This window comes from Haemorhous mexicanus, chromosome 6 (genome assembly GCF_027477595.1).
Source record: "Haemorhous mexicanus isolate bHaeMex1 chromosome 6, bHaeMex1.pri, whole genome shotgun sequence".
In the NCBI taxonomy this organism is placed as follows: Eukaryota; Metazoa; Chordata; class Aves; order Passeriformes; family Fringillidae; genus Haemorhous; species Haemorhous mexicanus.
The window spans coordinates 28,961,340-28,976,632 of record NC_082346.1 but is presented as its reverse complement, the minus strand read 5'-3'; the positions used below and the strand labels follow the sequence as shown (position 1 = coordinate 28,976,632).

The window sequence follows — 15,293 nt, the reverse complement described above, 5'->3', positions numbered from 1 at the left end:
TTTTTGTTTGTTGCCTGGGTTAGGTTGCACAGATCAGCATCTCAGAAGGAAAGTTAGTGCTTCACACGTGTGCCCAGGAGGAGGGTTAAGGTAATTAGTAGAAGTTATGGTCTGGTAGGGATACGTGGTAAATTCAGATGCTTGAGGGGCAATGAATCTTGGAAGGGAAGATAATTTGTGAATGATGGTGCTTTATTCCATGTAAATTCTGCTGGAGGTGATGAAATTGGAGCACAGGGCTCAGTATTATTACTATTACTGTTCTACAGTTCAGCTGGTGTGTGTGCAATTGGTTGCTGCAGGAGAGAAGTCACTGAAGCACTAGGTGTGACATCTCTGCAAGGAGTTGAGCATGTGCTGAGCATGTTGCTGCAGAACATTCTGCACAGTGAATTTGTAGCCTCCTGTTCCTTTCAAGTGTTGAGTTTCCACTGCTCTCTGTAGGGACATGCAGCTCTTAGGCAGGCCTTTAGACAGGCCAGTGCTGCTGATCTCTTTGAAGCCTCCTGAGGATTTCTAGGCAGCTGGAATGCCAGGCTGCACACCCCACTCCATGGCACTTGTGGCTTTATATAGTCAGAGTGTTCAGCCACTAATCTGTAGCAGATTTAATCTTGATGTACATTTTTAATGTATGTTATCCAGTAAGGTTGAATCACTGTGGACAAATGGATGTTGTAGCAGGAAGTAGTCTAATGCCTAATTTTCTTTGTAGACTATTTTTTTTTTTGTGAGAAGGGTTCTCTAAAATCTCTGTAGCAGTCTTTCTTAATTTAATTAAAACCCTGTGGTATTTCTAAGCTCTGTACAGGTGCAGGCTATGGGCAAGTTGTGTTTACATCACCTAATTGTAAAACACATCCCTTCCCTTTAAAACAAACAAATAAAAAAATGGCCCATTGAACAGTTATATTCCCTCAAAATAGAAAGTTGTTGTAAAATCTCATTTGTTTCAAAGGCTTTGCATTCTGCTCTTAACATGTGTTCTTCTTTTTATATGATGGTGGGGTCTTTTTGGCAAAGCCTTATCTTTGCTTGCACTTCGCTCATTTTTTAGAGTAGCTCATCTTCCTACTCAAGTCCCATAAAAAGTGATTTTCTATGTTATACAGCAAGTTGATGATTTCAAAAGCACAAGGTGTTAAAGCTGATAAATGCTTGAAGCTTGTTTAAGTTTAAAGTATGTGGAGTTTGTTTTTTTAGGAATTCAAATGTGCCTGTGTTTATCTAGAGAGGGCTCTGTTTCTGAAATTTCTTCATGAAGAATGGAAGTTTTGAGATTAAACAGACCAGTATATGATGAGATGAAATGCAGTGACTACATGGCTCCATGTCTTATTCTTGATGATTTTGCATAGTGACTGAGGAAATACCTTGGATTTATTATGTTACTCAAAATACTTCCCAGAAGTTCTTTTACAGTAAAATTGAAGTACTTAATTGAAATGAACCACAGTGTTTATAGGTTTAGCAGCTTTTGGGAGAAAGCTAAGGATGATGGGAAGTAGATTATATCTATGTAAGACAGTAAGCCAAGAGGTGATCTGGAAATAGAATATGTGTGTCTATGTTCTCCCAGTCTCTGTAACATTTACTGAATCTCTTTATTTCTGAGTCCATGCCACAAACAAGAGAAAGTTTCCCTTTTCATAGTGACATCCAATAGCATTTGGATTCTATTAGTATTTTTAGTACTCTGTCATAAGTAATGCCCAGCTGATTGGGCAGTTTGCCGAAAACTCTTCCTGTAATCGTGTATAGTTACTGTATGTTTTAATTAGCCAAAACAGGTGTAATGTTAGCTCTGCTGGTGGAAGCTTTTTCATGTTCCGTGCTAACTGGCCTGCTTTTCCTGATTTAAGTCCCATGCTGCTTTCAGCCCAGTTCAGAACGAATTCTGTAAATACTTGGGTAATCTTGAAGGAGATATTGAGCACATGTAGGGTATTACTCCGCTGAACTACAAAGTAGTGCCAGTGAAGAATGTTGGGGGTGTACAGAATATTTTAATGCAAAAGGAAGTGTCTGAAATTGGTGCAAGGATTAGCAGCCTCTCTTTCCATGAGTACTTCCATATTAATTGCATTAAACCAGCTGTACTATGTTGGGTAGGCATCTAAACATTTGTCACTTGTGTATGTTCATTAATAATTCCTTTAGATCTGTTGCAGCTGCACAGATCTGTGTATAAACAGTATAGTGATGATGTGCTACTATACTCACCTAATAACTCACTAGAGAATCAGGAGTCTACAATATCTCATTTTCTATCTCTACTTGTATTAGCTTAAACTTTCCTTAACTTCTGTCTCAGTTGAAATATGTTTTAAAACAAGTTATGATCTTTATAAATGCTTTCAAAATAATTTGTTGCGAAAGATAGTGTTTCTGAATCCTGACCTTTCATGAAGGCACGTGCTTTTGCATGGGTATCACTGATACCATATGAATTTATATGCAGGCTGGTTCAAAGTTTTGAATAATCTTAAACCTTTGTTGGGGCTTACATGTCAAAATATAGAGTTGCCACTAATGGTTCAAATATATCAGATGCCCATGTGGTCAAGCTAAAAAATGTATATTTAAACACTATCAGGTATCCCAGGGAGATCAAGAATGGTGGTTAGGGAACATGAGATGACTGAATCTCCTGTTGTCTTTTAAATGTGTTTGTTTTAGAATGATGATGTGGATTTTTTTTTTTTTAAGGGAGAAAACTCTTTCTCTCCTGTCTAATGGTGAAAGTGCTATTGCAGCTCTCAGTTTCCTCCCCTTTAACCCGGACAGATGCTGGTACCTTATGTGTAAATGGACATGGAAATCTATAGGGAAAGAGTTACTTGTCAAAGAACTATGTTTTGGGCTTAAAGAGACATGCTTTTACTTGCTGATTTTTGTTTACAGTTGGACAGAACAACTGAATATCAGAGCTGCTTTAACTCTAGGTAATCTGGATTTGGTAAAAATCCTGTTCCTGCCCTTTGCTCACAGCTTCTAGTCAGTTCCAGATTGGAGGTTTTAATGCCACTGATAAATAAGGTTATGTTATGGTGAGTAAATGGATCAATAAAACTTGAAGACTAGTGGTCTTTGATATCATAAATTGCCTCTGTTTCATTGTCCTAGGGCCTTAAATATCTTCCTTGAGTGGCCCTGTGTACTAAAATAAAGATCTGAGTTTACCCTGCTTGGTTTTCCTAATTCCTTAGGTCCCTGTCATCATCCTAGTTGAAAAGTGTTTTGTTAATCTGATTTGAGTAGCTAAGAGGATTGGTACAGATCTCTGACTGTTGAATGACTACCATGTCTTGGATGACAAGGAACAAAATGAAAGAAAGGGAAAGCTACTTTATATTATAGATGTTTTAGATGACTCTTCAAACTACCTTATCTTTTTTTGAAGAGTATTGACTATGCATGAGAGGCACATATTCTTTTAAGCTCAGCACAACAGTTTTCATGAACAGTAACTTTGCTTACTTTATTTAGTAAAATAGATTAATGAAACAAGTAATCCTGAATGTTGGTTATTTTTAAATTGTTTTTATTTGCAGGTATGGGATAAGATATTTCCAGAGTAATAAGCATGGTTCAGCAACGAAAATGTGCATTATGTCACATTGTGTACAACTCAAAAAAGGTAAATAATTAATGCTTGACATGCATCAGTAGATATTAATATGAAATGTGAATGAGAAATGCTTTCATTTTAAAATTATGCAAAGTGCAATTTTCCTTTACCAGGAATATAGTGCCCTAAGTCTATCTCAAATCTAAGAATATATTTGTTGGTGCTTTGGAGTATCTTTCTTGAAGTGAGCTGTGCAGTGTGCTTGATTCTGAATGTTAAAAATAGTGAGATCTTTGGGGTTTTTTATATTATTTTATAAAGATACCAAAGTGAAAACACTCACACATATTTGGCTGTAAATTGTGATATGGGAAGAATGCTATAGTACATGATTTTATAGATTCCTTTTGGAAGGTCTGTGTTTTCATATGGAAGAACCAAATGGAATTGTGTAACACAGCATGTGTTTTCATTAATGTGTCAGTTTGGTGTCCATCTTTTGTGTGCTGTGTAGTTATGCCAAGTCTGCATTGAAACTGAGAGTTTCTTAATGGACCTTCGTGTATTTTTTCACCACATGGCATGTGGAGATGTGGCAAATGCCAGTGTTTTAGTTCACACAACTCTTCAAGATGGAAGATGTTCCTTTCCCTTTGCAGATAGGATTTCAAGGGCTAAAGAGATAGTGATTAGTATCTGGTCTTTGAAGATTTCTGAACACTTTGTCTCACACACCAAAGGAAAGTTAAATCGTCTGGACTGTTTCCTTTTGCTGAGTGATGAATGTTCTTTCTCTTCTGGCAGATCCCTTTCAATAGTAAATAATTATAACAGTACTGCAGTTCATGGATCAGGGTTGCTGTAAACAACAAACTGACAGGTACATCTCAGTTTCTGAAGTGTCTAGCCAAGTAAAATAGTATATGATGATGAATTTACAGCTGTCTTACAATGCAAATGCAGAGAAACTGCTCAGATTGCACAGGGAAACTGTTTTAAGTGCTGTGATTCTGAAGAGTGATATTAATGAGACTTTTAATTAAAATTATTTTCAACAGTGATGTGTCAAAAATCAGTCTAATAAGCTTTGCTACATAGACTGTTATTTGACTTTTTTCTGAAATTCTGCTTCCATTGTGTTGAGTTTTAATGACTCGTGTGTTGTTCTTGGGAAAGGTAACATAACTTCCTGCAGGTGTGCCTATTTGTGCTTTCATAGTCACAGAAACAGGAATGGCAACTACTACAGCCCTGCAGGAGTAGAGTACACCCTTCTGCAAGGCAGGAGTATTCACAAAAATTAGCTTTTCAGACATGATACAGCATTTTGTTTTGTTTTGACCAGTTTTTTTTTTTCTGCATGTTGAAGGAGATGGAAGAACACAAGAGAAGTATGCTTCACCACAGAGAACTGGAAAACCTGAAGGGAAGGTATGAGAACAATCCTGCATCATTCCTCCCTGTGCCATTTTGTATGTCACTTTTTGGAAGGACTCCTGACCTATTTATCATACAAGCTGAACTGCACAATTTATTTTTATGCTTCACTTTAGTAGCGTGCCTTGTCATACAGCTGGCAATGAGTATGTTCTCATGATGTCAGAAACTCAGGAGGCAAACAGTGATGTGGAAGAAAGCTCACTTGCATTGCTTTGATTGCAGTGAAATAAAATTACTTCATTCTTGGCAGTTTCATGTTTGTGGGTTTTTTTTTGCAAGCACTAGATTTCTGCCTTTTACAGAATAATCAGAAATTAGAATTAGGAACAGTGGTATTTTTCTTTTTATTTTTTTTTAATATGTTTTCAATGATGTAAAAACAATTGTTGATCTTTTAAAGCACTGTGAGAATATCTGAGTGATTTTCATTAGCCACTATGGTCCAGTTGCTTGATTAGGAGACCTAACCTTGCTGGATGTTGCTTCCTTTAAGGTTTCCTTGTTTTATTTGAAACATTTGGAAAGTAGAAGGGGGCAGTTAAGGGATATTCAAATAGGGAGTTAAGTTGCAACCAGAGTACACTTTAAAGTGATTTCAGTTGTATGGATTTTGAGGTAGCCACAGAGATCAGATACTGTCAAATACTTGAATATTTGATCTACAAATTAATTTTTAATTATCGTGCAGCAGAAACTTTAAGAAATGACAAATCTGTTTTAAACACCTCTTAAAGAACTAAAAGTAATCCTCTTTCTACTCTTTGAGGTGTGGGGGATTCATTTTGTCAAGACATCTATCTCATACCCTGGAAAAAAACCAGAAATGCTCTCTGCCCTAGAAACTGACTTTTGGCTTCTGGTCAACTAACTTGTGGAGCACTTCTGTTCTGGACTGTCTTCTTCTGACAATGATTCTGAAATTTCACTTACTTTGACATCTTATTTTGGGCCTTCTATGGGTTTTTTTGTTTTGTTTTTAGTTTAGTTATGGCTCTGTAACACTAATTACTAGAAGTTATATATTGTGTCTGCAGTGGCTTGCAAATGATTGGACAATTTTTGGTTTTCCGTTTCCATAGGACTGATGTTAAATTTCTTTCATCATCATTACGCTTTTTCTTTCTAATGTAACTGTCTTCATTACTCTTTCAGAAGAATGCACAGAAGATGCTTGTTCTCAACATAATGAACTTAATTTTTCGCTGTGCAACAGCAGCCTTGTTCTCTCTCTTGTCTTCCTTCTTCTTCCATTTAAATTTAATTAGAAGTTTTTTAGGAGTCTTTTACAGCCATGTACTTCAGGAAGAAAATGTGAAGCACTAGCAGCAGCCTCATGAGTGTCGCTGAATTGTGTAACAGATGATAATATAATTAAAGTATGTGGACTATCAACATCTTACTACCTTGAAATTTAGTATCTGCTTATAAGTCACTTTTCAGACTTTCTGTATGGAAGAGGTAAAGGAAATGCACTCATTGATTCATACTTTTTTTCTTTTTAAAGTTAGCTTAGTAATCTCAAGGACTAGAATAATTTCCTGAAATGTTTTAAGACTCTTCTCCTTTCCTTGAAGTCTTATTCTGTGTGATGTATAAGGAGAATTGGATGCAAAGTACAAAGCTGTAGCATATTTGGGTTTTGCTTGTTTTTAGTTGAAAGTGAAATAGTGCTCTTGTTACATGGGACATTCAGTCTACAGTCTGAAGTACACATGCTTGGATGCTTTCATGCTGAGAATACTTTTGTTGTGTTTAACTCAAACTTCTTTTGGCCGCCTTGTTTAACAGCAAAGATTGTGCGGTGTTCCTGTATGGCAGGGGAATGTGTAGACATCACTGTGTGCTGTGGACTGTGCTAGTTCTGGATGACATTAATGGGTGTAGGAAAAGTATAGAACTGAAGGAAATATAAATTTCCCTAAGTGTAGCTATCTGAACTCCAAGCCAGTTTATCTTCAATTAAAGCAGTTGTTCATAAAGAAAAAAAAGTGTTGTGTTTTTCTTTAGGCTGGTATAGATTAACAGCAGGTCAAAGAAGTCTTGTCATTTCAGGCTGTCAGTTGGTACAAGAGCCACAGCTTTGTAATTAGTAACTTGCAAGTTAGAAGTGATTGAAACAAGTTCTTTGTACTCAGTCCAGCTGTTAACTCACTGGCTTTGTCCAAAATAAATAAAACTTTGCATTTAGTTAGTCAGTCTATAAATGAAGATGGTAAAAGTTTTTTTAAATAATTGAAACATGGGTCTTAAGAAGGATGTGGATTGCTCTTAAAAACCTAATTACTACCACATTAGAACCACTGGGGTGTGCTTCTCATTGAGAGTCCTTATGAGTGAAGTGGAACGTTATGTAAAAAGAACATCTTTTTCGGTGAGAAGCCAGCTTTCTATTTGCAGTTTGCCTTGTGTGATGACCTAAGTTAAAAATAAGTCTTATTAGCTATGCACAGCTGTGCCATTTAGGAGTGTGAAGAGGAGTCTTCCAATGACATTAGTAAAATGTACTGGTTTGGTTACCTTTATTGCATTAATAAGATAGCCCAAAGTACAATGTATAGAATATGGGCTTTGAGTATTTATTAGCGAGTGTGAAGTGTATGAAATTAAGTGCACTTAGTTCTCGAAAATACAAGCTAAATTTGGAAGCTACTGCCACCATAAATGAAATTTATCTTAATGTTTAATCTGAAATTAATTAGGCTGCAACATACAGAATAATTAAACAAAAAAAATTTGATTTTTAATACTTAGGCTGTTTAAAATAAAGCTGTCTCTAGGTGTGTCTGAATGACTGCATTGATGAAATATCTTAAATGTGTTAGTAGGGAAAACCATGGATAAACAAAACATAGCTGCTGACACTTGATTAACCACTCAGATGAGGATGTTGCCTTCACACCTTGAGTGAATGCCCATCTTTTGATTTTTCGCTCTCTTTTTTTTTTTTAACTGTTCACTAAAAAAACAAGGATTCATGTTTTATCTTTTTATGGATCCCATTTTCTTGACACTAGTTATGAACTGTGTGTTGTATTATGATGCTTCTGTTCTAAGACCTTTGTGTCAGGTGCTCCATGGGGACATACATATCTGCTTTTATGAATTAACTGACAAAATTGAAAGAAGCACTGTGGAGGCAGTGAATCCTGTCTTGGTCCTGCTGAGTTATTTTCAGTGGACTATGCTCTAATTAATTTTTTTCTGTGTGGCTTTATTTTTAATCTGGTGAACATATTTTCCTTGTTTAGGAAGTTCATAATGTACTTCTTTAACACTGAATTATTGGAAGGCTTTGTCAGAAGAACAGATGTTAAGGTTTTAGAAATCTGAATTTCTTAAAAAGAAATAAAAATGTTCAAGTCTTGTAGTCTTAATCCAGTAATATGAGTAAAGCCATTTGTCTGATACAGCTGTCAGCTTTCTTCAGCTGAAATTATTTCTATATTTTTTGAGATAAGTCCTCTAAAGTAGAAGGCAGACCTCATGCACACTTGAACCAAATAAAGTACTGTGAACTGAAGACACCCTCCCATCACTCACTATGCTGTGGAGTCTTTGGATTCCAGGCAGCAGTCTCAGCTGTCCCAGTTTAGGTTATGTTGTATCAGGATTGGTTGTATCCATGTACTGCCTCCTCCCTTTTCTAAATTTCGCCGGGGGAAGGCTCAAGGCGAGGATTAAATGTAGAAGCTGTCACCAGGCTTCCCCAGTGCAGCTGGCAGCATGGATGGGTTTCAGAGCTCCTGCTAGCTCTGGAAGCCTTTCATTCCGCCTCCTCGCTCACTATGTTTCCTCTGAATAGATTTTGAGTACAACAATTCAAGAAGAATTCCTCCTCCCACTTAATGTAGCTTTATTACCAAGTCTTTTACCTCTTGATTGTTGGAAAAAAATCTTGTAAAAACTGAACATCAAAAAACAAAACCTTGAAAGAAAGAGCCAGAGAATTCAAATAAATATACAGAGCAAAGCCTAGTTGCCTTGAACTCAGATACATTCAGAGGAAACAAAGTAAGACCAGAGCTACCTGCCATGCCAGTTGGCAGAGTTGAAAGTCCACCCTCTGCCTCTCTTCCTAGGGATAGCAGCCATGAATGCCGGGTGTGCAGGGTGACGCTGGTGGGTTTGTCAGCATATGCCAAGCACATCTCCAGTCAGCTGCACAAAGACAACGTTAATGCCCATGACAGAAAAGAGGAAGAGAAAGAAGAGGCAGAAGAAGAAGACCTTGACAAAGAACTCATTCAACTAATCAAGCAAAAGAAGGAACGGAACCGGTGAGTTGTCCTTTCTCCACTTAGATCAAAGAATTTCTTTTAACCCAATGAGGATGGACTCCTGAGGGTTGGGTGCTCACAAAATGTAAAGTGTCTGTAGCCAGTGTACTTGTGAGAGCAATCCAGGAGACCTGTGTGGATATCATAGTTTCAAAATGTAAACATGACTCTGCTGAATGTTTTTGTCCTGTTCCTCTACTACTAGTATGGAAATACAATATACAATCATTCTTCATTATGGCTAAGAACAGTCTTGAGTTTTGAGAACCCTGATGTTTTTATTTTAATATTTTATACCTTTTTAAATGAAGGCTTAATAAATGGATAGTATTGCTAGTATTGTTTATGGTGGAGGTTGTCTGTAGGAACCTGGCCTTTAAGAAACTGCTGCTGAACATGTTTTTTTAATAAAATGAATTGGATTATTCTGTAAATGTCACAGTGAAATCCCCTAGTCCTTGAATGAAATTTCTTACCTGTTGTATCTTGCTGCTTACGATTAGCTGAACGTAGTTCCAGTGGCTCACTATAAAATAGAAGGCTGCAGAAAGTAATAAGTATTGTCTTTTATTTTACATGTAAATCTGCACATGTGCATTGCTTGTATGATGTTCCAGTTGGAAATATATTATTTGAATAGATTTATGGCATGGTGATGGTACTAAAGGGGCATGTAATTTTTAAAATAAGCTCTTGCGTTCTGTGGCTGGAAATTTGAATTAGTGTTTCCAGATGCTGAAATCTGGTGACTGTTAGCCTTTGGCATCATTCTGCCATACTAGTGTGTCTCTGCACTGCACAATGGTAATGTTTTCATACTGGTTAATGTAGGTAGCAAAATTGTCACTTTTTGTTTTATGGAAGAGGAGTAATACTGTCAGTGCAGTGTTGTTCTGAGGCAACTAAAACTGTAGAAAATCTTTGCTGGGTGCTGGGTTGGAGAGGTGGAAAACCAGAAGGTTTAAGGTAACAAGGATTAAGTTACTAATTCAGCAAAATTATTTCCATTAGATTATAATCTAGTTGAGTCAGCTCTTAGAAATAGCTATCACTTATATATTGTTGTTTTGAATTCTTGTCTTAGAGCTCAGATTAATTTGCATAGTAGACTGTTTTCCATTAGAGAGTAGTTATTAGTGAATCTTTCAGCAGGACTGGAATGTATCAAAAACGTAAGGGGTTTTTGATCTTTGTTTTGAAAAGATCAAAACAAACATAAAAACTGAACATTTCATTCATTGTGAAATGTTCATCAAGACTGAACATTTATATTGTTTTTTGAAAACAATATAAATGTTCAGTTTACTCAAATCAATTGTTTTTTAGTAGTAGTGTGAAAGTTTACTGTCTTGTCCAGGGATCTAGAATGGATGTATTTCTGTGGTCAGTTCCTGGAAAAAACTTTTAATGAAAACTCCTCATTTGGTGGGATAAATATTTAGAATGTTTAGATTGCTGACCCTGGGAATAGCTGTAGCTGTTAAGGGAGCATTTATCTTTAAATGTACATGTGATAGTTTGCCACGTGTCTGTGGTAAGTTGCCAAGCACAAGTGCTATCCAAAGGGCAGTTGATAGTGCTGCTGGGAGGCTCATACAGACTCAGGATTGCATACTGTGGACTGTTCTATTCCCTTGATTAAAAGAAGACAAATTGCTTTTGAATCTGAGGTGCATCTTCTGTAGTTTTTTTCCATTTGTGTTTTAACTTATCCTTTATAAATGAAGCCATCATGTCAATTGTTCCCTCCAGTAAGAATAATAATAATGGGGTTTTTACCTTAACTTTCCTATGTTTTCATCAGTTCTACCAGCAGAATAGTCTTCAGAAAACATAATTATCTCACTATTGAGTTTTCTGTCTACTAAGATAGATCAAATTACAAAGATTCTATAACATTAAGAAGCTTTATTTTTATTAGTTTCTTATTAGTCCAATAGTAAATGTAAAGGAATATTATCTTTCAAGTTAGAGAAAAGTATTTGAGAATCAGTCTATTGAACTGTCCCTACACCAAATCCTTTGTTCTTCTGAGAGAAAGTTTGCAATTATCACGTTTAAGTAAAGGTACAGCATTAGTTTTAAAAGTCAAACATTAGTGAAGCTTGAAGAGCAAAGCTGCTAAAAAAGTATCTGTTTTTTTGTATAATAAATAATTAAAAAAATATATTTTCTTCCCAGTGCAAATAAAATTCATGAAGCTTGTGGGCTGTTGGATTTTAGTAGAATAGCATCAGAATTTAGGCTTTTCTTAATTCTTTTGTAGGCAAACTGAACCAAGTTGTGCAAACCAAGAATTAGAATGTGATGATAGGAGATCACAGAGAAGGCGAGAAGAAAGAGCTGCTTACAAAGAAAGAGAAGCTTATGATCAGTCGTCGTGGCATCATCACAATGCATCACAAAGGGACTGGAAATGGGAAAAGGATGATTATGTTAGTCCTAGACAAGGCAAATTTTCACACTCTCAGAGGAATCTTAATATAAACAGACATTCAGGTGGTGCAAAGGGGCGCTCTGGGTGGCACCAGAATGTTTCAGGAAACCCTTCAAATCGACATAACTATGGGAATTCTGGAAATGCTTGGCATCCAAGTGGGCGGAGAGGAGGAGCATCAAATTGGCATCATGGTGCTAGGGAAAGAAATTCTACTTGGCACTCAGAAGAAATGGGTCATTTTTCTAGCTGGAATTCCAAGAGTTATGGAGGAAACTGGAAACCAAGTCCTCATGGTGCAAATGGCTGGAATTTTGGAAGCTCAGGTGATTCATATACATCAGAGCCAAGTAAATACAGTCAGGAACGGTCTGAGTGGCAGCGGCCAGAGAAAGGCAATGTTTTGCCACATAGAAATCAGAGAAGTAGGGGTGACCGTCTGGATTTTACTAGTGATGAGCTTGCTGCTGGGGGGGTGTTGGAATTTCGTACACTGAAACAACCAGAAAGCAAAACTTCACGAGCCAGTGGAAAAAGTGTCAGTCCTTCCAGAGATAAAATATATCGCTGGACTCCCTACCCATCCCAGAAAACTGCAGAGCAGCAACCACGGTCTGAAGATAATGTTTCAAAAACTTCAGATAAAATGGGTTCTGTACTTATACCTCTTACTGATTCATCAGTGAAAGGAGAAACTTGTGAAGCCAATGTTAGCCTTTCAAAACTTAAAAACCATGAAGCATCTTCCCCTTCTGATGGAACTTTGGATCACCTTGATTCTTGCAAGGTTATAAACGACCCTTCCAGTGGTGAAAAGCCTGACAGAGATGATGGCAGAAGTAGTAGGATGCCATCACTGAAATCCCCTCTTCTCAATATCACAGATATGAAATTATCCTTGATAAAGCAAGATGCAAACTGTCTCTTAAAAAATGTCAGGCTTCTGTTATCATCAACTAGTGGTGAAGAGCAGAATCATTTGAATGCGGTGAACTTGGAAACAAACAGTTTCTCCTCTTATCCATCAAAGCTGCATGGTGCTTGTGTTGGTAACTTACAAGACAACAAAGATGTGCTTGGTAGCAGTCTTGGAGAGCCTATTAATAACTTAAGTGAAGCAGAACAAAATCCCAAAGGTGTTCAGTCCAACCATTCCTTGCAAAATGCTCCCTTAAGCTCTTGCAAAGATACAAGTGACCAGAATAGGGAGGAAACTGGGAAAGCATTGCCAAAGAAGGAGTTCAGACTAGATTCATTAGAAGATGTGAGTGGTGATGATTTAATGGGAAGTGAGAAGTCAGAAGCAAAAGTTGAAAAGTTGGATTCTTCTTTACCCTGTGACACTCCTGAAGGTAAAACTACCACCTCTGAAAGGGAAGCTGATAAAAAGCCATCTCATTCAAGTATTGCTTCTGCTGAGCTAAAAAATTTTACATTTCGGATAGAACCCACAGTTTCTTCATCAAGCAGTCAGGACAATTTGCATGAGGATTTGAAAACCTCACAGGACAGGGAAGGGAATGAAGAGTGTGTCAAGTCACGTGATCAATTTGAAATTGAAGGTTTTGAAAATCCTTCAGATAATGAGCTTCAAAAAGGAGGAAGCCAGTCAGTAGGCCTCCTTCTTCCAGATTTAAGCAAGCTTGGCCTGCCTGCTTCTCTGCAAAGAGACCTGACACGGCACATCAGTCTGAAGAGCAAAGTCGGGACACATCTTCCAGAGCCCAATCTCAATAACGCACGTCGCATTCGGAATGTGAATTGCCTTCGTAGGAGTGAGACAGAGAAGGAGTCGGGGCTTAAACCTACTCTCAGGCAGATTCTTAGTGCTTCCCGGCGAAATGTTAACTGGGATCAGGTCATCCAGCAGGTAACCAAGAAGAAACAGGAACTTGGCAAAGGTTTACCAAGGTGGGTACCTTTCAGATCTAACCAGGGCATGCTGAGGGAGGAGGGTTGTTTTTTCCCATATCTGAAATGTATTCCAAAATCCTTAAACTAAGAGTTCATAACGAAGCTTGCTATGCCATGATCATTTGCAGAGTTTTTGAAAATGCAATTTTTTTGCAAATAATGCAGAGTTTTTATTGATTAATGCTATGAATGAATGTCTGTCCATAGATAAGTAAAAGTAATCTGCTCAGAAAAGATTCTGATCTGTTCATAATGGTTGCTTTATATCTGAATGTGGATGGTAACAATATAGTTTCTTTTGAAGTTCTAGTAATGGAAGAATGTAAAAATATAGTCAGGATGAGAACAATGCTATGAGAGTTGCCTGTTTCCCCATTTTTTTAGGACTACAAGAAATGCTTGCAGTGCTGCAAGCAGTGTAAACGCTCACTCTCCATTTGTTAATCTTTTATTCTGGTACACAGTTTGCTTTTGTATTTAAGGAAGCAATTATATAATACTGCATTTTTGAAACTTGCTTTAAACCTGAAGAATTTGAAGTGTCTTGAGCAAATGTCGCATTTGATTATTCCAACCTTGCTTGGGAATAATTTATAATAACATCATTTCTAATTTGAAAATAATGCTGCTAGTTCTTAGGCACTAAGTCTGGTTATGTGATACACAGGAGATGTTCCGTTGCCAGATGAGGTAGAAAGCACAGAATACCAGTGTAATGGGATTAAACATACTGCTTAAAGCAGTAATGTACATTTGGGGAAGGGGGAGGTTTTTCTCTATATGTAGCAGGGTTCTAACATGTTTATTTTTCTTTTTATCTTGTTAAAGGTTTGGCATAGAAATGGTGCCTCTTGTTCAAAATGAGCAAGAGGGTCTAGAACTCAGTGAAGAATCTGATCCGACTGCTCTAGAAGGATTCCAGTGGGATGGGATTTCCTTAGTGTCTGGCTCAGCCAGAAAACGTAGCTTTTCTGAAAGCAGTGTCATAGCAGACAGAAATCCTTCTGCTTATAGCTTTTTCAGTGAACAAGCCAAAATTAAAGAAAGTGGGCAAAGGCAAGTAATTGCAGCCAGCCACCCACATCATATAACATCTGGATATGAGGCAAGCACTGACATTGAGGCTGATCAGAAAGAGGGGACACCATCTCTTGCTTTGTCACCTTTTGTATCTGGAAGAACTGAGGCTAGCAGAAGAAGTCACAGTCTACAGGCCACCTCAGAGATCACAGGCCACACAGAACAAGACCAGGAGAGCCCTGAGAAGAGGACACCTCTTCTTGAAAAACAAAATGTATTAGACATCTCAGAAGAAAATCGTCCAGCTTCAAATAGTGCTTCACTTTTTGCAGTGTCTAATAACATAGATGCAGCTACAGACAGTAGCTGCACATCTGGGACTGAACAGAATGACAGCCAAGGAATTGGAAAGAAACGAAGGGCAACTGGAGTAAGTGTGCAGTTCTGTCCAGCTTTGATGTGCTTTGGAATGGTCTGTGCTGGGAAGACTTTCCCCATCTGATAGTCTTGTACATTGATAACATCAAATTCATTTTTTGTTTGACTTAATTTTCTTTAAATTTCTGCTTTCATAGTGCAGGACTTTTGATGATTTTTTTTTTAAAGTAGGAATGACAAATGCTCATTATTATAT

At 37.3% G+C, this 15,293-nt stretch overlaps 1 protein-coding gene across 3 annotated transcripts in view; it reads left to right on the top strand.

The window, feature by feature from the left end:
- ZNF106 (zinc finger protein 106) overlaps window positions 1-15,293 on the top strand; it is a 39,946-nt gene that overhangs the window by 3,943 nt on the left and 20,710 nt on the right. For 2 of the 3 annotated variants that reach the window (XM_059849540.1, XM_059849538.1), the window contains exons 2-6: window positions 3,555-3,640; window positions 4,941-5,002; window positions 9,091-9,288; window positions 11,555-13,636; window positions 14,468-15,089. In XM_059849540.1, coding sequence (XP_059705523.1) covers window positions 3,587-3,640; window positions 4,941-5,002; window positions 9,091-9,288; window positions 11,555-13,636; window positions 14,468-15,089 — 3,018 coding nt within the window. In that variant the 5' untranslated portion in view covers window positions 3,555-3,586. Of the gene's footprint in view, window positions 1-3,554; window positions 3,641-4,375; window positions 4,452-4,940; window positions 5,003-9,090; window positions 9,289-11,554; window positions 13,637-14,467; window positions 15,090-15,293 lie in introns of all 3 variants that reach the window. The other variant, XM_059849541.1, reaches the window with a different exon arrangement.